The 23334-nt window shown below is 44.4% G+C and overlaps 2 protein-coding genes across 7 annotated transcripts in view; one reads left to right on the plus strand and one right to left on the minus strand.

Annotated features, from left to right (window-relative positions):
• RNFT2 (ring finger protein, transmembrane 2) overlaps window positions 1–4988 on the minus strand; it is a 67901-nt gene extending 62913 nt beyond the window's left edge. For 3 of the 4 annotated variants that reach the window (XM_019734103.3, XM_019734102.3, XM_019734101.3), the window contains exons 1-3: window positions 4831–4988; window positions 2441–2618; window positions 1891–1949 (exon numbers count right to left, since the gene is read on the minus strand). In XM_019734103.3, the coding sequence (XP_019589662.3) occupies window positions 1891–1949; window positions 2441–2464 (83 nt within the window). In that variant the 5' untranslated portion in view covers window positions 2465–2618; window positions 4831–4988. Of the gene's footprint in view, window positions 1–1890; window positions 1950–2440; window positions 2619–3170; window positions 3276–4830 lie in introns of all 4 variants that reach the window. The other variant, XM_074321099.2, reaches the window with a different exon arrangement.
• A 125-nt stretch (window positions 4989–5113) lies between these two features.
• Window positions 5114–21404, plus strand: SPRING1 (SREBF pathway regulator in golgi 1). Of its 3 annotated transcripts, none has more exons than XM_019734106.3 (5): window positions 5114–5407; window positions 13359–13515; window positions 17021–17172; window positions 17574–17687; window positions 19559–21404. In XM_019734106.3, exons 1-5 carry the CDS (start codon window positions 5297–5299, stop codon window positions 19640–19642), a joined length of 618 nt encoding a protein of 205 aa, XP_019589665.2. In that variant the 5' UTR covers window positions 5114–5296; the 3' UTR covers window positions 19643–21404. The 3 variants fall into 3 exon arrangements, with proteins under 3 accessions (XP_019589665.2, XP_074177374.1, XP_019589664.2); XM_019734105.3 differs by having other exon boundaries at window positions 5118–5343; XM_074321273.2 differs by lacking the exon at window positions 13359–13515 and having other exon boundaries at window positions 5117–5407; window positions 19559–19776.
• Window positions 21405–23334: the final 1930 nt, after the last annotated feature.

A 23334-nucleotide genomic window follows, 5' to 3' on the forward strand; every position in this document is an offset into this window, starting at 1 on the left:
ATAATAAAGATAATATTAATGATGACAACAACAACTGACACCATGGCTATGATCCCCAAGGGGCCTCGAGCTTTTTCTGTACTTTACGAAGCTGAGCTAAGAAAGGAGTCCTGGCAGGTGCCCACGGTGGCCCCCACGAGGCCCTGGAAAGCCTTCCTGGCCCCCGTAAGCTGGCCAGCACTCTGAGTTCACTGGGCTCAGGGGGCCTCCAGTACAACCAGGGAGGGGCCCACCAAGGGGCTTTTCATAGCTGGACTCCCTTCCCTGGGCCCCAGTACCCAGCAGAGATTTCAGACTAAGTGGGAAAGAATATTCCTTGGGGAGGCAAAGGCTGTGCTTCCAACTTAATCACTTAAGGGCTAGAGAGGGAGGCAGCCCAGGAGAGGAGTGGATCTGCCCAGATAGGAGGCAGTCGAAATGTATTGGCTCAAAGCACAGACTCTGGGGGGCAAATGGACTGGGGTCCGAATCTCAGCCCTGCTGCTTCCTGGCTGTGTGACATTAAGTAGTTGACTTCCCCTCTCTGAGCCTCAGTTTCCTCATCTGTAAAAATGGTGGTTAAAAATAGTCCTCACTTCATCAGTGACAGAGAGTAAATACACAATACACGATGGCCTTTATTTTTCTGTCCCCAAAGATCTCATGGTTCACTTGAAAGCAGACAGCAATTCGGTCTTCAGAGGCTAGAAAGGCTCTAACCGGTGTGCTTATTACTTGGATGCTGTATTTGTGCATTTTCACACTCAGTCACTCCTTCATAAGCAACCTGAGTTTCAGTATCTACCATTTACGGATGGGGAAACTGAGGACTAGGCATGAAGTCACTTTCCAAAGGTGGGAAGTGGCTGAGCTGGGATTTGGCCAAGGGCTGTCTGATTTAAGGCCAGAGCTCTTCCCTGCAGAACAGGCAGGCTTGATTGAAAACTCAGTCCCAATGTGGGACTGGTGGGGACTCTGATTTTGCAGCCAATCTCAGAGTTACAGGGGAACCGGAATGGGATGTGAGGGAGGAAAAGCTTGGCTGCCAGCATGGTGGGGCGTGGAGGGTGGGAAGGGTCTGGGGCTGGGAGATCATCACAGCCTGAGAACGTGTCCCATGGCGTGTTCTCTCTTGGGCTTACCTAGAGAAATTCTAGCTCATCAGTGTTTTAACTGTGTTTTCTTAGATTCTCTATTTGTCTATTTGGCATCCACTAATTACAGGGCCAAACTAATAGCCAAAGATGTTTTATATCTCCCTTTCAATCCAGAGCCCATATCCCCAACCACTTCCTTGATCTAACGCTCACACATCCAGACATTATTTCTCCTGCCCCAAATTACTCAGGACCAGGTACCAGACAACCTGAGACCACCCTATAGCCCAGGGCCCGCTGATGTTACTCCAACTACACAATGCTAAGCTGTTTCCCCTGCTCTGCCTTGATTTGTGCAGAAAACACAATAAAAGCGGTGGCTTATGCTTTCACTTTGCTCCTCTTTTCTGCCTCCTGATGGACCCTGGCACTTCCCCATGTGGCCCTGCGTGGTGTGACATGCCCCCTTCTCTCGGGAAATGTAAGTAATAAGGATCTTCTTTCAATGGCATTAGCCTCTCCATGTTGTTACTTAGTCACCTCCATACATTAAAATCCTGGGGGTACCATCATTGAAACAATGAGTCAAGTGGATCACCTGTCACACAGGCTTTGAGAATTACCATAAGAGCAATAGCCAGCTGTTATGTATGGAGTAGTATATGCCATCACTGGGAAAAGCAGTTTCCAATTGCATCTCCTTTGCTCCTCTACCAACTAACCCTGAGAAGCAGGTATTCAATCCAGTTTTGGGTGGCCCCTGCCCACCTGAAGCCCAGAGGCCCCAGATGGAAGGAAACCAGGAGATGCTTACCTTTCAGGTGGAATGTTATCCGTGTTACTGCTGTGGCGTCTCTGCATTTTCCTTAAGACCTGAAAACCAACACATGGCATGAGCCGGAGTCTCCCAGCATTCTGTCTATCAGATTACCACGGCACCCATAAATAAGGACTTCTCATAGCCCTAGAGCTGACTTTTTCCAAACCCTGTGTCCGTCCATTATGCCATTCAACATTCAATCCCACTGAGGAAAGTGTTATCATCCCATTTCACAGATGAAGATCTTGAGACCCAGAGGTGGAAGATGTCCTCATGGGAGAGGAGAAAGCAGTGAACTGTGCAGCAAAGTGGTGATGGATGAGGTGAAGTGAGCCGCGACTGGCGGCAGGAGACACGGATTCTGGACTGATGTAACCCTGAACTTGCTGTGCAACTGTGGACAAATCAGTAACCTCTCTGTTGCCTCAGATTCCTCATCTGTTAAATGGGAGGGGGCGGAGTGGCCAAACCCAAAGCTTCTTTCCAGCCCCCACAATGAATAAAGTGGTAATGAAGATGTGAATTCTCATGGAGACACGTTCACCTTGTTCACTGTGAGGAGCCACATGGACTTCAGAACTCCATGTTGACGACACCGGAGGTGGGCATTCAGGGCTCCTGATGGATATGTGACCACTGGATTCCAGAAAAAGCTGCTTCCCCCTGCTCTTCCTCTGCAGAGGGATGCACGGGTCAGGAGAGTTCACGAGAGACTCCAAACCCTGGATGGAACAGAAGACTCACATGAACAGTCCATGAGATACCGTGAACCTGAGAATAAGTGAATAAGTCTTGGGGCATCATGGGTAGCTGTGAGCATATGATTCTGTCTGGTTAGCCTCTCAGTGATCTCTTTTTAGGACTCCTGAGGATGGTCATGATCTCAATGTATTTTGTCCTAATGTCAAACTACCGTGTTTCCCCCAAAATAAGACCGGGTCTTATATTAAGGTGTGCTCCAAAATATGCATTAGGGCTTATGTTCAGGGGATGTCATCCTGAAAAATCATGCTAGCGCTTATTTTCTGGTTAGGTCTTATTTTCTGGGAAACACGGAATTGATGAGTCGCTATTGAGAAATACAGAACATATGTTTTAGAACCACAGTGGCTTTCCATTGCCATCGGAATAAAATCCAATCTCCGTTCACTGCCTACAGGTTCTATCTGATGTAACTCACCTGTTTCCCACCTCATTTTCCTCCACTCTCCCTTTAAGCATTCCCCTCCAGCCACACTACCTTTCTGTTCCTTAAACACGCCAGCTGTGCCTACCTCAGGGCCTTTGAACTTGCTGTTCCTTCCCTCTGGAATGCTTGTCCTTCTGGCTAGCTCCTTCAGGTCAAATGTCACCTCCTCCCAGAGATCTCTTCTCACCCTCTGTGGGGACAGAGCCAGGAGTACAGTTTCCAGGCTCTCGGCCTCATGTGGAAAGGTGCTGGCTCAGGTAGTAAATGGCCATCAACTGTGACTGGATGGCCATCGGCTGTGGTTAGTTGACCGTCAGCTGTAACCAGTGAGCCATTGGCCACTAATATAATTGCTGTGGCTACGTTAGCAGAAAATGGGGGCTAGCAAGAAGATGGTGGCTGTGCTAGCAAGGCGGATTGCAGTTAGCATGGTGGATTACAGTTAGCAGTGGACAGCAGGTTGCAGATTGTGTGGCTCCTGCTTCCTGTGTCTCCAACCCAGCCACCAGCAAGACTATAGTGGTATGACTCCCCTATCCATGGCTCCGTGGGTGTTCCTTTTTGGCCTCACCATGTCCTGCGTTCTTGTGTGGGGAGCAGGAGCAGAGACCCCGCAGGCCGCCCTGCATGACACCCTCCTGACCCACCATAACATTGCCGTGTTTTACCTTCATCATAGCACGTACTGATTTACATGTTTGCTTATTTATGATGCATCCCCCACTAAAAGATAAGTGCCACAAAAGCAGGGAGCCTGTCTGACAGGTTTGCCCCTGTACGTCAGCATCTAGAACACTGACTGGCACACAGCAGCACTCAACAAGTATTTACTCAATGAGTACTACATCTATGGGTCTCTCAGTTACCTTTTTCTACACCCCTCACTCCCTCCCAGCCCTTTCACCCTAAAGAAGAAATAAAGGTTGTAGACTTTCCATGAATAGGTTTAGTCTTGAATGTCTTTTTGTATGGGGACAAAATATGCTATCTGATTCTTTTAGTTCAAGGCACCGTAATTGACCATTGAGTGACTTCCTAATCCTGACCAGCCTTCTTCAGGGGTCAGCATTGGTGTTACTAGGGCCACTGATTAAGGAGAAAACCCACTAGCTAAGCCTCCTTTTTCTTTTGTAAAATGAGCTAAGAAATGGGTCAGTAGCACCATCTTTATATATGAAGGAAAGCTCATTATGTAAACATTCCTCAAGAATGTCAGCTTAATGTCTTTCTCCCAACGATCCCCCATCACCTGAAAATACTTGGGGAAAATGAAAGTCTCCCAAAGCTTCCATCCACAAATTTGACACAACGTCTTAAACGCCCAAGATTCTACTTTCAGAGGTTGGCTTTCAAAAGGTCTCCAGATATTCTGTTGGAAACAGGCCGTAAATAATTATTCCAATATTAAATTCTAGAATAAATTTCTGCACCTGGGATGCATCTTAATGCCTGACTGCAACCCCTTTTAACCCTGTGCTTCATGCATCGTGCTACATCCCTATGAAAAATGCATGCTTTGTTTTAAGTTGAGCCCCGGGGCCGTTACATGACTGCACCGAAACGCATGCAAAGGAGCATCTCCTGCATCATTTGCATTGGAAGGAGACAAGTGCACTTTGGATAAAACGCCGCCAGCGTTTTTAATTCCTGCAGCCAACGTTCAGCGCAAAACACCCTAGAGACTGCAAGGGTAGGAGACTAAACAGACCATCCCGGGGGGTAAAAATAGCGTTCTTTTTACTTGCCCGGACAATTCAGCAATCACAGCAGCATCATTCACGTCCATCCAAGCCAATCGCTCGCGCAGCCCGGGGAGCACGTGACTACCGAGTGCTTCCGGTCTCTGCTGGGATTCTTTCTCCCACTGACCCGATCATTGCTAAGATCAGGACAGAGCTACTCCCACCGCACGCACATGACTGCCCGCCCCTTTCCCGGGCTTCAGCCAATAGGAATCCGCCTCTTCGCAGGGACCAATGGTAATGAAGCCGAGCGAGGTCGGCTGGTGACGTAAGGGGGTGGAGGCGGGACGTAGAGCGTAGTCACCTGGGGCGGCGTGGGTTGGCGTTTGGTAGCTGGCTCGGCTGAGGGCCGCGGGGCCGGCGCCCGGCGCGAGAGATGGGGCTGCCGGCTGTGTAGGGGCCATGCCGCCCGGACCCCGGACCCGTCCCGCTCCGCGCCCCGGCCGCCGCGCCCCGCGTCCGCGCCGGCATGGTGAACCTGGCGGCCATGGTGTGGCGCCGGCTTCTGCGGAAGAGGTGGGTGCTCGCCCTGGTCTTCGGGCTCTCGCTCGTCTACTTCCTCACCAGCACCTTGAAGCAGGTCAGTGGCCGCCCGCCCTCCCGCGTTTGCTCCGGGCGCGTCGGGCACCTCTCCCGGCCTCCCGGCTTCCCCCCCGCGGTGGAGGAGTTGCCTCTGCAGCCGCGCTGCCCGTGTGTCCGGAGATGTGGGCATTCGTGTCCTGGGACTGAGGACGGGCGGAGGGACCTGCCCGTTTCGTTGGTTCCTGGGGAAGAAGACGCTCGTGGGCCTGGGGCCGAGCTGGGGTGGAACCTAGGGCTGTGGGCCCTTGCTCTGCGGTGGTTATTACCCTGCGGCCCCTACCTGCTTTCTGCCCGCCAGGTCCCGTGCTAAGGGGGCGTGTGTTTCTCACTCATGCTCGCTGCCGTCTTGGGAGGGGGCGTCCTTGTAAGAGCAGGGAAAGCGGGACTCGAGAGGCCGAGGTGGGTGGGCCCGTCAACAACCGCGCTGCGAGGCCAACGTCTGGCCTGGGCTTAATTCGGGGGCTCAGTGGTCCCCCCGAGAGACTCCACAGGACCCACGAAGTGCCCTTTCTGTGCGTAACTCGGGTGGCTGGAATTTTCTTTTCACCCCCTTAGTTTTTCTTTTATGTGAGAACTCGAGAGAAAAGACAGGGTGGTTTGGTGGGAAACGTTCCCCAACGCAGTAGAACCGTCCCGCTTGAGCGTTTGAGGTTTTAGAAGGAAGACCATCCAGAGGGTGTACCTTGGACAACCCAGGTGTATGCTGTTGTCCTGTGTAGCTATTGAAGGCTCCCCTTTTCACTCTCTAGGGTCAGATTTGTACAGAAACGACATCACTGAATAGAAAATAAACTACACGGTCACCCCAGTTTTAGTGGTTGGCAGGGCAGCTGTGAAAAGGGAAGACAGCGAAGGCTGAGTGTTGGAAGCTTCTTTTATTAACCGGGTGGGTGGCTGACGTTCATGTGAACTCCGTGCTTCCAGGACTTGTGTTTTCTGCCACCGCACAGGCGACTGCTCATGGGCACTTGTCCCTTCTCTGTCTGGCGGACTTGTGAATGTTGTAAGTGCGCCAGGACTCAGACATCCACGTCCTCCCAGCCTGATTCAGGTGTTCTCTGGCATCGTGGTTTAAATACCAGCTGTATGGTCTTGGGATCCCAATTCATAACTCCAGCCTAGACCAGTCCAGAAAACCCCAAATGCTCTATCTGCTGCCTCCACAGTGTATCCTGGATCTGTTCCTGTCTCCTCATCGTCACTGCTGCCACCCTCAGCCCAGCTGTCTTCATCTCCTGCCTGGACCGCTGCAGTACCCACCAATAGGTCAATAGGTCTATGCTTTCTTCTTTGTCCTGCAGGCAATTCTCTACCCCACAGTAGGGCGATGCTCTTTAAAAAGTCCGTCACCGCTCCCAGGTGTATAATTCTTTTTTGGGTTCTTACTGCACTGGGTTACACCCCAGACTCTGTTCCACGATTATGGTGAATCTTTTATGTCACTTCAGGTCAGGCTGGCTGTTACTGCCTCAGGCCAGACTGGGTGACACAATCTATATTATTTCAGTGCTTTGCCCAGAGACCTGCTTTATTTCTTTGTGGTAGGAACTGAAAGTTTCTTGTTCATTTACTTGTTTATCTGTCTCCTCTCACTCTCCCTTCTAGAATGTAGTTTTCTTGAGAACAGAAGATTGTGTTGTTTATAGGATCCCAGCCCCTAGAAGTCTGCCAGGCACTTCATGGGTACTCAAATATTGGAACAAATGCGTGAGTCTTTTCATTGGGATGATCTTTTCCTTTCTTAGTCTGGCACGCTCCTAATTTTTCATGTCTTGAATCAGACGCTGTCTTCTCTGTGACCTTCTCTACAACCACCTTTTCAGTGTTCAGTGCACCTTGTTCATTTTTTTTTATTACTGTGTGTCTTTTTTAAAAACCTGTGATTTATGACCCTAATTGAGGTGTATTTTTTCGAGGGTGGGAGGTGATGATTGTGATTTCCCAAAAACTGTTGGCAAAAGTTTTGTTTTGTACATTTCTCCAGGTCTAATTCCCCCACGGCCTAAGAAACACTAAGAAACACTTTAGCTATAACTTCCTTATCCTTGCCAGTCAGCGACCACTAGTCAACCTTCTGTCTCTGTCGATTTGCCCATTTTGGACATTTCATATGAGTGGAACTTTACAATATGTGGTCTTCTGTGTCTGGCTTCTGTTAGTTCGAGACCAATATTTTCAAGGTCCATCCATGTTATAGTATGTGTTAGTACTTCATTTTTATGTCCAAATAATATTCCATTGTATGCATCTACCACATTTGGCTTTCCCATTCATCAGTCGATGGACAGACACCTGGGTTGTTTCCACCTTTTGACTATTATGAAGAATGCTACCTACCATGAACATTGGTGTACAAAGTTTTGTTTGGAAATACGCTTTCAGTTCTCTTGAGTTTGGCCCTAGGAGTGGAATTGATGGGTCATATGGTGACTCTTTTTCACTTTTTGAGGAACTGCCAGACTATTTTCTGAAGTAGTTATACCATTTGCAGTGAACTTTTCAGAGGCTATAATTGTTAAGTTTGATGTAGTATCAAAGAAGATTATCCATAATTATCTGGAAAAACCCTTAAAATATTCCCATTTCCAACTACACATCTGTGTCAGGTAGATTTTCTTCGTGTGCTTCAACCCGAACAACCTACTGCAGAGGGAGATAAGAGAATCCAGCTGTCTTCCATGAAGCCAGACATTTAAAAGATTTGCAAAATGGGAAAACGTTTCCTCTTCTCATTAAATTTCTTTTTTTTTTGTTTTGAAAAATATTTTCACACACATACTTACAAACTGTTGAATAGGTTCATTGTTGTTGTTAAATGAATAATTTGTCAAAAACAAATACTTTAAGAATTTATGTCTTAATTTCCAATATGATAAATGTCAAAAGCCATACTTCTCATAAACCCACATTTTGGGGTCCTCAATAATTTTTAAGAGTATAAAAGTTCCTTGGGACCAAAAACTTGGAATGCATTCTGGCTGATGCTGTCCCGCGGGCATTTGAGTGAGCTCCTTGGGCTTTGCTGCTTTGGTCATCTACTCAAGAGCCAGGTGACTTGAGGCGAGTTTGCTCCATGTTGCCTGTCCTCGGGTTCTGCATCTGTAGAATGTGTGGTGCGTGGGGGTGGGGGTGGGGATTCGGGTTATTTGAGGCTGCGGAAAACTTCCGCGCTCCCTGTGACCCCGAGCTCTGCTTCACTGCCAAGAACGCATGGAGCAGATGCTGGGATTTTTGCTTAGAGAATAGTTGATTATCCTCTACTGCTTTGAATTCCCCCGCTTTTTTGGTTTTCATGTTAATTAATGCTTTGGGGGATAGTCGGAATTGTAGAGATGGGAGTGCAGGAGAAATTAGTGACAGTGGTGGGGATGCCATTGGCGGAGAGGATTGGGAACGGTGAGAGGTGCCAAGTGACTTGGGCACATTTCTTTAATAAATGTTTAGTGAACACCAGTTGTGTGGTAGGCACAGCCTGCTAGGTGATGGAGATGGGGGGGCAAAGCAGAGGAGGCCTTCCTCTCCAAGCACCTATACTCTGCTGGAGGGTAAGGGGCAGAAGTGGCAAATAAGCAAAGTTACTTCATTTAATGATTTAGAATATTTGAAGAAAACAAAACAAGATGGCGTGATAGAGCAGCCAGGTGGGCCTAACCCTGGGGCATATGAGCTGAGATTACAGAAATCCCAGTCTGGGAGTCAGAAGAGTCCTTAGAGGTGAATAAATGTTCAGGTGTGCAGTTCCTGACCACCTCGTGGCTATTTGCATAACCCCTTGAAAATATATTAACGTCTTCAGCTTTAAAGTAATGAAGTACGTAAATTGGTGCCAAGTTAGATACTGTTTAAAGTGGAATAAATCATAAGAGAAAGTTGCTAATCTGTTTTTTTGTTTTTCACTGATCACCAAGGTACATATATTTTTCAGAAAGTTTGTAAAGTACTACACACAGTAGAGGAGGAAAACAATTACCCATAATCTCACCAACCAGAGGGATTCACTGATGATATTTGGGCATGTTTTCTTCCTTCATTTTTCATGTTTTAAAAATATAATTGGGGCATAGTATTTCTTCACTTTATTTATATATATATGTGTGTGTGTGTTTGTGTGTGTATCTCTATATATCTATATCTGTATCTATTTGTTTATCTATATCTATATATACATTTACCCCATCTTTGAGAGATTTTTATAAGTAAAATTTTTATAACTAAAATTTTCCATGATCAGGTTGCATTTAGCCATTCCCCCAATGTTAGACGTGTTGGATGCCCTCTGGCCTTTATCCCTTTTTTTCCTGTTGTTTTTTTCTTCTTTTTTGGAGAACCATAAGCAAATCTTTTAATGACAATGCCTTCTGTTTAAGTGCTTTACTCCTTAAATGGGACATTTATTTCATTTGGTCCTTATGATAACCCCTGAAAAATAGGACAGTTATTAACATACCTTTTAAAATCAGAGGTTAACATACATTAGTAATAAAACATTTCTGTAGCTCCTTACAATTTATGAAGCAAGTTCTCATGTTTGTTTGAGCTCCTTTTGTTCCTGCTCCTTTCTTTGGACCCCAGCGTAACCTGGGTGGACATGTGCAGTAAAGGACTGCACTGATTGCTGGTACCGCTTTATCGACTGCTCTGGAGGTTCTTGGAGAATAGAGACCCTGACTACCTTTGTCTCTCTTTCCTTGATGCCTTGTAAGATCTTGATATCTTTGAATGAATGAATCTTGAATGAAAAAAATATATATGTACATATATAGGAAGATTCTTAAAATTGAGACAACTTAATAGGGTAAGTGGAACCCTGGGAAAGGTCTGAAACCACCCATGCAATGAAGGACTCCTGTCAGTGCCCCTTCCACCACACCCTCTGCACACAAGTGAACATGTGCTAATTCGTTACATTTGCCACTTACACAGTCTCCTGTACAGTTTCTTTTGATTGTACAACACTTATTCAGTCCTTTTGGCAAAGTCTTGAGTATTCATGTCTGAAAACAAGTCCTGGTGCTGGGAGAATTGCCTTCCTGTTTACCAGGAATGTGATTATGTGGAAGAGGTCCTTCTGGGATACACTTGCCCATGAACTCTTGGTTTTTTCCCCCAGGAAGAATAACAAGATAGTTCAGAGTAATGTTAAGAGCACTTTTAACCTTGTTGTGAGATTCAGTTTACTGCACTTTGACCAGTCTCTTAACAGTCTTTATGGCCATTAATTTACCTAGGGTAGCATTTGATGATTGGTTTAGTTTGCACATGGCTTGATTACGCAGGTAACTGATAGGTCCCAGCAGAGCAGAGGAGTATGAATTTGCAGGTAGTTAAGCAGTATGCACCAAAGTGATTGCCCCATGTTCCCAAGGCTTTTGCACTTAGCTCTTCTTGCACCAACCGAGGAATACAGATGTTGTTTTTGTGTAACCCATCCTATTCCTGCCAGTTCTTTCCTTTAAAAGAAACAAAAAAGGAGCAGAACAGAAATGAAAGCCACCTTGAAGGACTGCTTTGCACTAGTAATTAAAGAACAAAATCCAGTCCTGGTGTGGTGGTTGTAAAATTGTAAGCACTGTTATATAAATGCTGGTAATATTACAAATGGGACGTGTAACTTTGGGAAGTTATTTGGCACTGTTTAGCACTGACTACTTTAATAATTACTGCAACAAATTATTCAAGAGAATAAACAAATTCTATATTTTTATTGCAGTGCTATCTATGATTAAAAATCAAACAAACCTGGGACGGGCTAAATGTTGATCTGTAGAGGGTATGTTTACTAATTTATGGCACACCAGCATGATGGATTATTATATGGCTCTGAAAATGTGATTCTCAAGATGATGTAGGTACTTGAATGGTTTATCATCCAATTATTGTCAAGAAGTGCTGAATGCAAAGCATCCTCACTTGTAAGTGTAAATGCCAGGGTCCAAGGCTAGAAGTTAATAGGCAAAAATTGGTACAGCTTCACTTAAGTGATGGGATTGTGGGCAATTTTTGTCTCTAACGTTGGTAATCAATTTTTTGATTTTTAATTTTGGAATAATTATAGATTTACAGAAAAGTTTCAAGGAGAGTACAGAGTTCCCATAGGTCCCTGACTTAGTGTTTCCTATTGTTACATAATTGTAATCATGTTTTTAACAATGTTTTTATCATTTTATTTTAAATTAAAAATGAAAATATTCCAAATATGATTTTTTAAAAAAGCTGTTAATAATCGCTTCCGGCGCTTCCGTGTTAGTAGTCTGTAATACAGCTTTCTGTGCCATTATCTCACCACTTACAAACCTGTATGTGTATGTCATTGTAATTGTCATAATACAGTGTGATAGTGTGCACATTATTTGGTAGCTTGCTTTTTCACTTAATGTACCATGGACATCCAGTTGTCTACAACCCTGTCTATATTAAAATCATCTGGGTGCTTTTAAAAATACTGATACCCAGGTCCCATCTACAGAGATTTTTACTCAGTCTGGAATTGCGCTCAGGAATCAGAATTTGTTTAAAGGTTCCCTACATAACCTAATGTGCAAGTCAGGTTTAAGAACTACTATAAATACATTATCAGTTATAGCCAGGTTTTGGGGGTATTTTTTGGTAATAGCCATAGTTATCATAATAGCCACAGATATACCAGTGTTTATGCAATCATTTCTCTGTTGTTGGGTTTCCAGTTTTCCTACCACATAAGCAGTGCTATTTAAAATAAACCCAGGTGATCCTTTCCCATTGGTACTTTCTATCGGATGGGCCTCAAAAATGTGTTTGCTGGGCCAAATTATGTGTGGATATGTTTATTTTAAATAATAACAACTCTTCCCAGTTCTTTCCTAAAGAAACTTTAGTAACTATAAAGACCCTTTCCATTACTTTAAAGTATTCAACCTTTGCCATCAAACTTTCAAGGTTAGTCCCTTTTGCTCAGTGACACATGACAGATCATTTTTAAAATTAATGTTTAAATTAAATTTATTGAGGTAACATTGGTTACTAAGATTCTTAATGTTGAAAGCCACAGAATTCTATTAAAATGGTGAAATGTTTAACGTATATAAAAAGTCTTTGGGGGGAGTTTTTTGTAATTCCCCCCTCCAACAACAACAATAGGTTAAAGAATTCAGAAGGTGGCTGACTGTCTCATGCTTGGCTTGTTTTCTGGCACTTGGGCCCTTCCGCCTTCGTTTACTTAATAGTGCAGATACGGGAAAGGCAATTCTAAAGGCTCACCCATAGCTTGGAGGCTAGCAGGAAAGGTCCAAACTCTTGCCTCTAGAGCAGCTAGCTCTTCACTTTGCATGTCTAGGTAAAGGGCTGGCTGGCAAGGATGTCTTTTGTAAAGAAAGGTATGTTATAAGGATTACATACTCAGTGTTTTTTATAGAAGAAATTTGCAAGTTGACATGCTTCTTGCCCCCAAAATCAACCTCCTAATTCTGGATTCCCGTACATTTAAGTACTCATAACTGCAAATGAAAGTGTATTGTGCTCTAGACGCGTCCGGGTATTGTCTGAAATGACAATTGTGAAATTTCTTTGAAGTTTCTTCTCTTTTACATTCTATTCCACCATGTATTTGTTTTAATATCAAAAACTATTTTAAATGACTTGTCATCAGAAAGAAAAAGTTCAAAACCTTTTTCCTCCACAATTTTTTCACAAAATTAACACTTTTATACACCTTTATCACCATGTAATCCAGGGGCCTTGGTGTAAGTACTCTGGTTTTGAAGCAAAGCCCTACTTTATTACTTTTCCCTACAGGTTTGTTCTGCATTTTATTTTGTGACTTGGGCTCAGCCTTTGCTTTTACCAGGGACTGCAGGTTCCCAGGATGCAAGTTCCTTTACATTGTTTCTGTCCTGCTGCTGTGGTTTCTATGAAAAATTGGTAGAAAAGCAAGAAATGATACTTGAACCTTCTCATTTATGGTCTCTTTGTAGGAGGAGAGGGCAGTGAGAGATCGGAATCTCCTCCAGGTTCAAGAGCGTGAACAGCCCATTCTCTGGAAAGTACAGTTTAACTTGGGCAATAGCAGTCGGCCCAGCAACCAGTGCCGGAACTCCATTCAAGGGAAGCACCTCATCACGGACGAACTAGGTAAGGCAAGGCGGCTGGCTTCCTTCTTCTCCTGCACTCGGGGATGCACTCCAGTGTGACCATTCCTAGGGGTTTTTAGGAGCAATTTTATGCAAGGCCTTTTCCCTTCTTGCTTGTTTTCAACATTTCTCACATCTTTTGTCTTGCATACCTCACTCATCATTCGAGGTTCCCCTCAACATGAGAGAAGCTTGGTTTGATAGTTCTAACACCGAAGTTCCTTGTGCCTGTAGCTTACAGTTTTAGGATTTTATCATGAGTCAGCCCCTAGGCTACTCCTGCCAATCTCTTCGCAGCCTCAGTATTTTCAGATCTTGCTAATCTTTTCTTCTCATTTTGTTGAACTCTATAAGATAAGAGCTCAGTTTTCCTCCTTGGTGACCTGAAGAAGACCCCACACACATAGTGTTGGCACTTAGGAAATGTACTTGTTTACTGATTGACTGACTGGATAATAGCAAAAGAATTACAAACACATTCAAAATATGTTACTCCTGCAGTTAAAATATCTGTCTGTGTTGGCGCTTTCTCCCAGAGTCTGCTCACTTCTTTTTAGTCATGAAGAAAGGGGATTCCTGGGCCGGTGTGGTAGTTGGATTAGACAACTGCTAAAGTTCTTACCACTTTATGACGGGCTCAGTCTTCCCGAAGAAAGACTCCCACTAATTCTTAGCCTGCATTAATTGCGCTCTTACTATGTGCTGGGCACTGAGCTAAAGCTCTCCTTGAATATCTCATTTGATTTTTGCAACACTCCTATGAAGTGTAGGTATTGCTATCATACCTCTAAAGGTATTGTCACTTTATAGGTGAAGACACAGGTACCACGAGGCTAAGGAACTTGCCCAACGTGGCAAGGACTCTCGGAAACCATAAATGGGATGCCGCTGTTGCCCCAAACAAGTAACACTTTCCCTCGATGTCTACTATCCAAACTGTTTAGAGTTCCCTGGGTGTTTTACAGATTCTTCTTTCAACGGTGGTTTGCAAATAATCTGGTTGGTTGGTTTGCAAGATTAAATTTTACTCTGTTTAAAAGACTTTCAGAGCAAATGGTTATGGACATGACACTATTGAAATTGATGTAGCTGACCTTGAATTAGAATCTTCATCTGTACTTGGTGAAGCTGAACAAAGCGAAGACGTGCTATCTCTCACATGGAAACTACAGTGCATTATTATTGTTGTTATTATTTTAAAGTTTGCATTCCCATCAAATAAAAAAAAACCAGTTTTTCCGAAAGGATCTCAGACCAGATAAGATTATTTGTAATTGAAAGAAGAATCAGAGGAAAACCACCCACCTTGGGTAGAAGAGCTGGACAGTTTTGCATAGAAAAGGCACTGACTACTCAGCATTGCTGCCAGTGCCAACCTCTGTTTTTAGGATTACGTTGAAAAACAAATACGATTGCAAATCTTCTGCATGTTTTTGGTTTGTTTGGTTTAAATAGAGTAAAATTTGGCGACAGTACCTTACTTCCACAAGGTGACACAGCTAGTCAGCGGGCAGACCTGGGACTAGGACTGAACGTGGAGTTCAGTGCTTTTTTTCTATATACTGTTTTGTTTGTATGACACTCAGTGAGAAAACATGAAATCGTTTCCTCTGATTAATTCAAGTGAGTCAGAGACTCTCAGACTTCTTAAATCAAATGTTCCAAGAATCAAAAAAATTTAAGAGCCACAGGTTTTATTTTAACTCGATGAGTTTGGGAGAGGAGAGCAGTTTAAATAAAGCAAACTTGCAGGACTGTATGCTCTCTTGCAAGCAGACGCCACCGTGAATATTGTCAGGGTAACACATTATTAAATAAGACAACCAATTAGAACTGCAGACTTTTCAAAGGTTAGAAGTTAATTTCTCAGTCAGTGACACACACCCTGCGGTTGCGATCTTACAGGACTCCTTGTTGGAAATGATGTTTGCATGAGTAGATTTATGATGCGAAAGGTGAAATCTCGATGAGCTTTCTTTCACTAGGCACTAGAAAGACCTGTGATTTCAAGGCTACTGGCAGTTAGCACTGGGGACAAAAAGAAAGCCTGAGATGGTGATGCTGACAGTGGGGAAGTGAGAAAAGGCAGAAAGATAATTTCAACAAGTGGAGTTCAGGTCACATTATATTCTACATCTTCCCGACACAAGTGATAAGATTACTGTGTATTTATCATTTGGGGCAGAATTTCGAGAAACATGCAGGGTTATTTGGATTTTAAACATTTGTTCATAATTCCTGTGAAGAAAGTGAGTAAGAATAGCTAGGAAGAATCCCAGAAACGTTTATGATAGCGTTAGCATCTTCCTCTTAATTTGGAAGACAGAATGGCATATTCAAAATAACAGCAGAAAGCACCAGTTTCCAGGTAAGCCTCAAGTTTTCAAGTGTAAGGAGGGCTCTTTTAGTCTCTTCCATTGTTTTTTTACTGGTGCCTCCTGCTTTTGCACCGTCTTTGTTTTCCAGAGTAGTTTCTGAAAACAACCTTATACTTTAGGTCTCATTCTCTGAGGGTTAAGAAGCTGGGGCATTTGGAATGGAATGATCTAGGAACAGGTGCTCTGCACCTGTGGGCCTGGCCGTACCCCGGTGGAGCCACACGTGCACCTGGGAGTTTCCCTAGGGCACACTGTTGCCCTCGCGCTGGTGCTCTCCCGTTTTTCTTTCCCACTCCCAGAAGGATGTAGAGAAATGTCTGTTTAGGAGCTCCGAACAGTAAATTATCTTTTGCAAAGAGATTCTTAAAGTTGGACGTGGAATGATTGGGTTGGGGGCGGTGAGAGATTGATTGATTGATTTGTGTGTGTGTGTGAGTGTGTGAGTGTGAACGCACGCGTGTGTGCTCGCGTTCGCACACACATGGGTAATGGGATTTATGAGGAGTGGAGGGAATAGGATTTTTCTTCCTTGGGTGTTAGAGGACTCCTTTTCCCTGATGTTGAGGGGTAATTGCATCCCTGGCATGTATAGTTAGTTACAAACAGCCTAAATCAATTTATAAAGCTACAAAATAAATGGCAAGCATTTAAAAGATATTTGTAAAGAGTGTGGGAGTATTATTATTTTTTTTTTACATAGAAGCATCTCACTTTCAGGAATGAGTGCCTTGGTCGTTCCAATTTTCAGATTTTTGTTTGAAAAAATGACGTCTTCAGGCATGGCTTGCGTAGGTTAGAACAGGAAAACACTGGTGTGATTTGACGTGGTGATTAAGTCAAATAAACACACGGCATCAGACCAACAACAGGCCGTTTTAGGTAGAGACGATGTGGAGCCTACTTATGATACGGGGTCCATCGTGTTTCCCGCTCACGGCCGCAGGAGGAAAGCAAAGCCCTCATCACAGTGTCCGATTCCTGCCTCTCTGGTGCTTAGGACACTCCAGACTCGGGTTCTCGCTCTCTGTGCTTTGCATGCGGTGCCTTTCATTGCTGCTTGCAGATCAGCCCTGCTGGGGAGCTGGGAGGGCTGCGGGTTCTGTACTCAGGGTAGTCTCTGATTTGCAGGATATGTTTGTGAAAGGAAGGATTTGCTGGTGAATGGCTGCTGTAACGTCAACGTCCCGGGCACCAAGCAGTACTGCTGCGATGGCTGCTTGTCCAACGGCTGCTGTAGCGCTTACGAGCACTGCGTCTCCTGCTGCCTGCAGCCCAACAAGGTATGGAGAGCTGCTCCTCGTTCTTCATCTGCTTTTGTCTTTCTGCCTTTATTGTATGATGAGCATTGGCCTCTTCCCCGGAAATTCTTGTGAGGACAGAACTCTGAAGGGAACTTTGTAGGTGTCAGAAATTGCTGCTGTGAAGTAGCCTTTGTCTGCAAGGAAAGGAAGTGGTTCCCAGTTACTTGAATGGTCCTTTTGCAGAATGGGCCATTGTATTGCTAATCAGATATCTAATGAATAAGATACCAGCACTCTTGCTCGCTCCTTTGAGCTGGCTGCCTCCCTTTCTCTACCCCACCCCCTCCATTATTAGTCTCTTAGTTTAGGAGAAATATCCAAGGTTACCTTGTGCTGCTGAGTCTGGAATTTATTACAGGTACTAACTTTTGTTTCCATAGCAACTTCTCCTGGAGCGCTTCCTCAACCGGGCAGCTGTGGCATTCCAGAACCTCTTCATGGCCGTGGAAGATCACTTTGAATTGTGTTTGGCTAAATGCCGGACCTCATCCCAGGTCAGCAGCCCTGATATTTCTATCTGGGGGATGGGCGGGTGGAAGTCAGGGGCTAAAAGAAAACTGAAAATAATGACAGTGGAGACATGATGATGATAATGGGGGTGGGTGATAATGGAGAAGAGACTCAAATGAAGCTTTGTTTTGTGGAATGATAATGTTTAGAATGTCAACATGAGATTTATACAGTTAGGGAAGTAAAAAATTTATAGTATTAAATCAAGGTCTAATCAACTGGCATCTCCCCTAACTGATTGGCATACCTACACTTTAAGTGGAAGCTTAAAATTATTTTTAAGTCTGGTTGGGATTCTAATAGTCTAATTTCTGAAAGAAGTTCTCCCGTCTTGGGCTGAGATGTGACAAAGGCTTTCCAGCAACCACTCTTTGAAAGTAAGTAGTAATTTGTTCTGGGACAGAGTTGTGGTTTATTTTAGGATTTGAGGGGATGGGACAGGTGGATGTTTAAAAATACATGAATAAAGGTGTAGGTTGTCAGGCTCTCAATATTTATTATACTGTCATCAAATGCTTTGCTGTGGGCACTAAACGTTGCACCTGCCGCTGAAAGCGTCTGCAAGTCTTTTGCTTTCCATCCCTCTGTGTCCTCGCCTCTGCTTTTGTGGTTGGGCAGTGCTCCGAGCCGTCTTTGTGAAACCACCAGACGTGTGTATTGCACAAGCGCACTTCTGGCTTCTATTCATGGTGTCTCCAAGATTGTGCGGCTTCGTCCGAGATAACTGACTCATTTGTCATTTTCTGGAACTCTTGTACCCTTTGCCAGATTCCTGTGTCCACCTTTTGATTTTACGCCGTTTTTTATGTCTCTGGTCTGCTCCTCGAGCATTCAGCATCATTGGATAAATGTTTCAGGGATTATAATGAGCATTTGAAAGCATAAAGAAATTCCTGATGGGCTTGTTTTGTGGGAAGAGCTTTCCACTTGAATGGGCTTTAAAGGAATGTGGAGGAAGGCTGAACACATGATTCATTTTGATTCAGATTCTCTCTCATTCTGAGAAACACTAGAAAAGGCGAAATATTGTCTTTCCTTAACTGATAAAACCCGGGAGTTATTTCACTTGTGAGTGAAGATGTTAAACTTTCTGACTTTGTCTTTTTATTGTAAAAGATTTCCCAGTTGCCAATTTGTTTTGAGAGCAGTATCCCAAGAAAGAAGCTTTTGGCTGCATGTCTAGAAATTGGATTAATACTTACAATGGTAGATGTTTAGCATTGGTCTTGGACTAATTACTGAACTCTAGACTAGCCAAATACTCAAGTTGCCTGTATGGAAAACAAATTACTGAAAAATTAACCATCGGGATGATTTTTTGAAATCACACTTCCCATTTGCTAAGTCGAATGAGGCTTGTGTGGTATTGTGGGATTTGGTTCGTGTGCCAAACCTTGAGGTACATGAAACGTTATGAAAGTGATCTGAAGTGTACCTCCTCCATCTCTGCAGAGTTTAGGACAGCGACTGAATTTCTCTGTGCAGCACAGGGCCAGGTCAAAAAAACACCCATTGGATCTTACTCTAACGTAAAATGGTTTGAGAAAAAATAGTTGTCTTGAGTTGCCCAAGTCACAGCGAGGTTGTTCAAAAACTCATTACTATGCATAAAGAGAAACAGAAAAACAGTGATGTTATGTCCATTTTCATGTTCTTCATTGGCATTCTGCGTTGTCATTCGCCTTGTTCCAGAAAGTGCCTTGGAGCCTTTTAGTGACATTTGGAGATGGACTTGTCCAGGCTCCTGCAGGGAGTGTCTGACAGCAGTCCTGCTTTGACGTTCGCGGCTCGGAAAGGGAGATGTGTGCGACTCTGCTCTCTCTCACGGCGCTCTTGTCTTCCCTTTTGCCAACAGAGCGTGCAGCATGAGAACACCTATAGGGACCCTATAGCAAAGTACTGCTATGGAGACAGCCCTCCCGAGCTCTTCCCCGCGTGATGGGCGCAGAAGACTTGCCGTGCTCGCGGCTGAGGCACGTGCAGCCTGAAGCCAGGCTTCCGCGGTCGCTAGTCCATGGGAAGGAGAGAGGCGTCGTGCGGAAACCATGGCTTTGACCACTTCTCGTGTTGTACTCTGTGGCTTCGCTCCCCGCCGGGCTTTACCAGATGGGACTGCTGTGTAAAGCACCGTGGAAACACTAGAGGGTCACGTTCGAAAAAGACAGAACTGCGGGCGACCTTGTGGAGGGGTTGGCACTTGGGGCGCCTCCCCCATCGCAGCTGCTCAGGGCCTGTGGTCACTCAAGTTCTCAGCGGGGCCCTTCACTGTCAAGTTATTTATTGGACTTCTTTGGAGTCATGGGAAAATGATAATGTTTAGGAAAATGCCCTGTCGTGATAGTTGAATATATTCCAGGAAACTGTTGTTTGTCTTGTGTTCTTGAGTTTCATGAATTAAATCATGCCTTCACCCAGATCAAATGTTTGGCCTCTCAGAAAGGGGCATGTTCTCTCAAGGTCGTTATTTTTGGTTTTGTTTTAACAGCATCCTCAGGAGTGGACCCTGAACACCATATGCTGACATCTAAAATTGTCTGAAATCTCAAAGACACTCTTCCACTCTAATCTGGTGCCAGCCTTCTAGCAGCTGGCACCATGTGCTCTCAGCTTTTTTTCTCATGGTATCTGGGATACTTGGATACCTATGTGTGAACACTATTTTAACCACAAGTTCTGAGTTATTATCCTGGAGGGTTTCGTTCTTGTTTCCTATGAAATGACTTGTCTGCTCAGCCGGGTCCTGTGGGAGCCTCAGGAAATTGACCTCCTCCTCTCCTGTCATGGAAACCCTGTGTTAGGGCGAGTCCTCGATGGAGACACATCTAGCAACTGGCTGTACGCAGTCATCCTTTACTGCCCCAGCTGCAGGAGATGTAGCAGGTGCAGGTGTTCAGTATCCCTGTAATTTGCAAAGAAGAAGAAGAGGAGGAAACCCACGTATCTATCAAGGAGCTGTAAGAAACTCGCATCTACCCTAAGTGGGACCCGTGAATGGACGCTGGACGTGCAGGGTGCTGGGCTACACACTCTGGGTGCTCCCCACGTTTCTAGGACAACACTAAGTCTCCCTGGGTCAAGGCCAAGAGCGTTGGGTCCTCAGCTCAAGATATGCCCCTTGAATACTAGCACCACCCTGCTCAGGAGTTCCATTCACGCACAGCTGTCTCCTGCAGTCCTTCACTGAGCGCGGGCTTGAGCAAGGTCTTTTCCATTTTTTTCGTTGTTCACGTTGTTGACCTTAGAGCAGGGCACTAGTGTTACAATTTGCTTTCAACACTTTTTTTTTCCAGTGGAGCTTTTTTTTTGGCCATGTTTGCCTTCCTGTATATTTCTACCGTGTGTAATAGTGATTTCCCTTAACTTCCTCCTATTACTTCTTAACACTAATCTTACCAAAGTAGTTTGTACCCCTAAATAAGTTTCCTTAGAGGGTAAGCTGTCTGGCAGTTGTTTTTAAATGTTAGATCACCAGAAATGTATTCACTTTGCAGTGGACTTTTCGGGTTCTCTGTATTCATGGGTGCTAAATCAAACTTTGTATGTGAAAGAAATGTGCACGTCTGGACGTTTTACTCTTTTTGGTAACTCAGTTGCTATTTGAGTCTGTCTTCTGTGGGTTGTCACTGGTATCAGTCTCTTTGAGCTTATCTGAACTCTTGAGCAATATAACAGAGATTTGATGTGAAAACAGTTTATATCAACAGTTGTTAACCTGTGCCTGTTTACTTTGTACTTGAATATTGACGAGCACACTTTGCATTTTCCAGGCTTTCACAAGCAGTATCTACAGTCTTATGATAGAGAATTAAGCTTGCTTGTATTCGTACCTCCTAGATGAGGCAATGGTAAGAGGTGAAGTGACTTCCCAGACTCCCCACTGAGATTTAATGACAGAACCAAAACAAGAACTTCATCTTGGGCTCCGGGTTCACTGTCCTTTCCTCCACCTCTCGCCAGCTCCAACACTGACTCATCCGTAAACATCCCCCCTGAGAGCGTATAGATTTCAGTTGTCCAGGCCAAAAGAGGGGAGAGGTGGCATAAATAGCCAAATTGGGTCGATAATCCAAAGGTCATTTTCATTTGGCCCTGGAATATGTTTTTTGTACTTAGTTAGAGGCGTGTTCACTCTTGGAAACTCATAGCACTGCAAATGACATAACGAAACGACCCGATCACCCAAGGATCTGAACTGTCGTCCTCCCCAGCCTTCCAACCCAGGACCCCTTCCTGCTCTCCAATCCCTGGTTTGTTTCTGGTTCCCCTGACTGAGGGTTTCTAGAATTATGGGCTTCGCCTTAGTTTTTTTTGCCCAGAGCTTAGCAAAGTGCATCTAATACATACTGCGATTTTAGGAAAAGATCAAAGAAGGGACAAAACACCTTTAGAAAAGAATTATTAAATATTGAGTGTTTGGAGTTATAGGTAATTGACTAATTCAAAGCATTTTCCCCAATTATGAATCTTAATTGCTATGCTTTTTGCTGAAGCGATAAAGGTAAGCTACGTTAACAGGGAAAGAAGCATACAGTAAAGTGGGGAAGGGGTGCTGAGACAGGTAGATACAAAGGAGGAAATGACCTGCTTCTGCCAGGCCAGGGACTCTGGGTGGCCTGGGACCTGGCCATGCCTGAGCTGGCATTGAAGGGTGGTGAGCTCAGCAGTCTTGGAAAGCAGAAAATAGGAATTTAGAGCAGCGACTGTGGCTTTCTGCCTGTTGCTCCCAAAAGCAGACTTGGAGGGTCTCAGGGAAGGCCGCAGGTGGTGGGGCTGCGAAGGAACTCCAAGGAAGGATCATGCAAGGCGTTTCCCATTGTTGAGATTTATAGATACATTTTAAACATACGGAGATGTTGCTTATTTGATACAGGCACAGGCAGGAAAGAATTCTGCCTTATAGTTAGTAACTATTCCTTACTATTGGGACGCCCTTGGGCACTCAGGCCCTTCATCTGTAAAATGGGATCACATCTGTCCCTCATAAGGTTGGGCGGTATTGGGGAGACCCCGCGCTCCGCAGGAAGTCTGGTCAGCACCCAACAGGGGAGTGATGTCAGATAGCAGGGTGGGGATAGGTGGGCCCCTCGGGTGGAAGGGTGGTAATTACAGAGCTTTGGGTATTGTTTTGATTACTATTTTTAAAAGAACTCATGCTAAAGATAAAAAATTTCAGATCGGGTATATGATGAAAGTAATCTAAAGTCACACAACCTCGAGATAAGCCCCAGTCTTTTTTCTCTTCCCTCATGACTTTTAGGCAGAAAGGAGAGCACTTTTTCCTCTTGAAAACAATCCTATAAAGGACAACCTTTTGTTACATATAAGCCTATATAATAATTTTTAATGACCGTATTGTGTCAGTTTCATGGATGTACAATGTTATTAATCTGCTGAGGATGATTAACTTACTACCATTTTTTTTGCTACTACAAATAATGCATTGATGACATGGTTTTACATACATACACAGTTCTGTATTTGTCTGATAACTATTTTCACCAATTTTTACTCTTACAGTGTGTGGACGGTAGTGGCTCTGGCATACCCTTGACACCTCTGTTACCATGTTTTAATTCTTTGCTAATGGATCTCAATGTTCTAATTTATATTTAATTTGGGTGAGGTGAACCC

This window comes from Rhinolophus sinicus, chromosome 9 (assembly GCF_057876585.1).
Source record: "Rhinolophus sinicus isolate RSI-liver-muscle chromosome 9, RSI-T2T, whole genome shotgun sequence".
In the NCBI taxonomy this organism is placed as follows: Eukaryota; Metazoa; Chordata; class Mammalia; order Chiroptera; family Rhinolophidae; genus Rhinolophus; species Rhinolophus sinicus.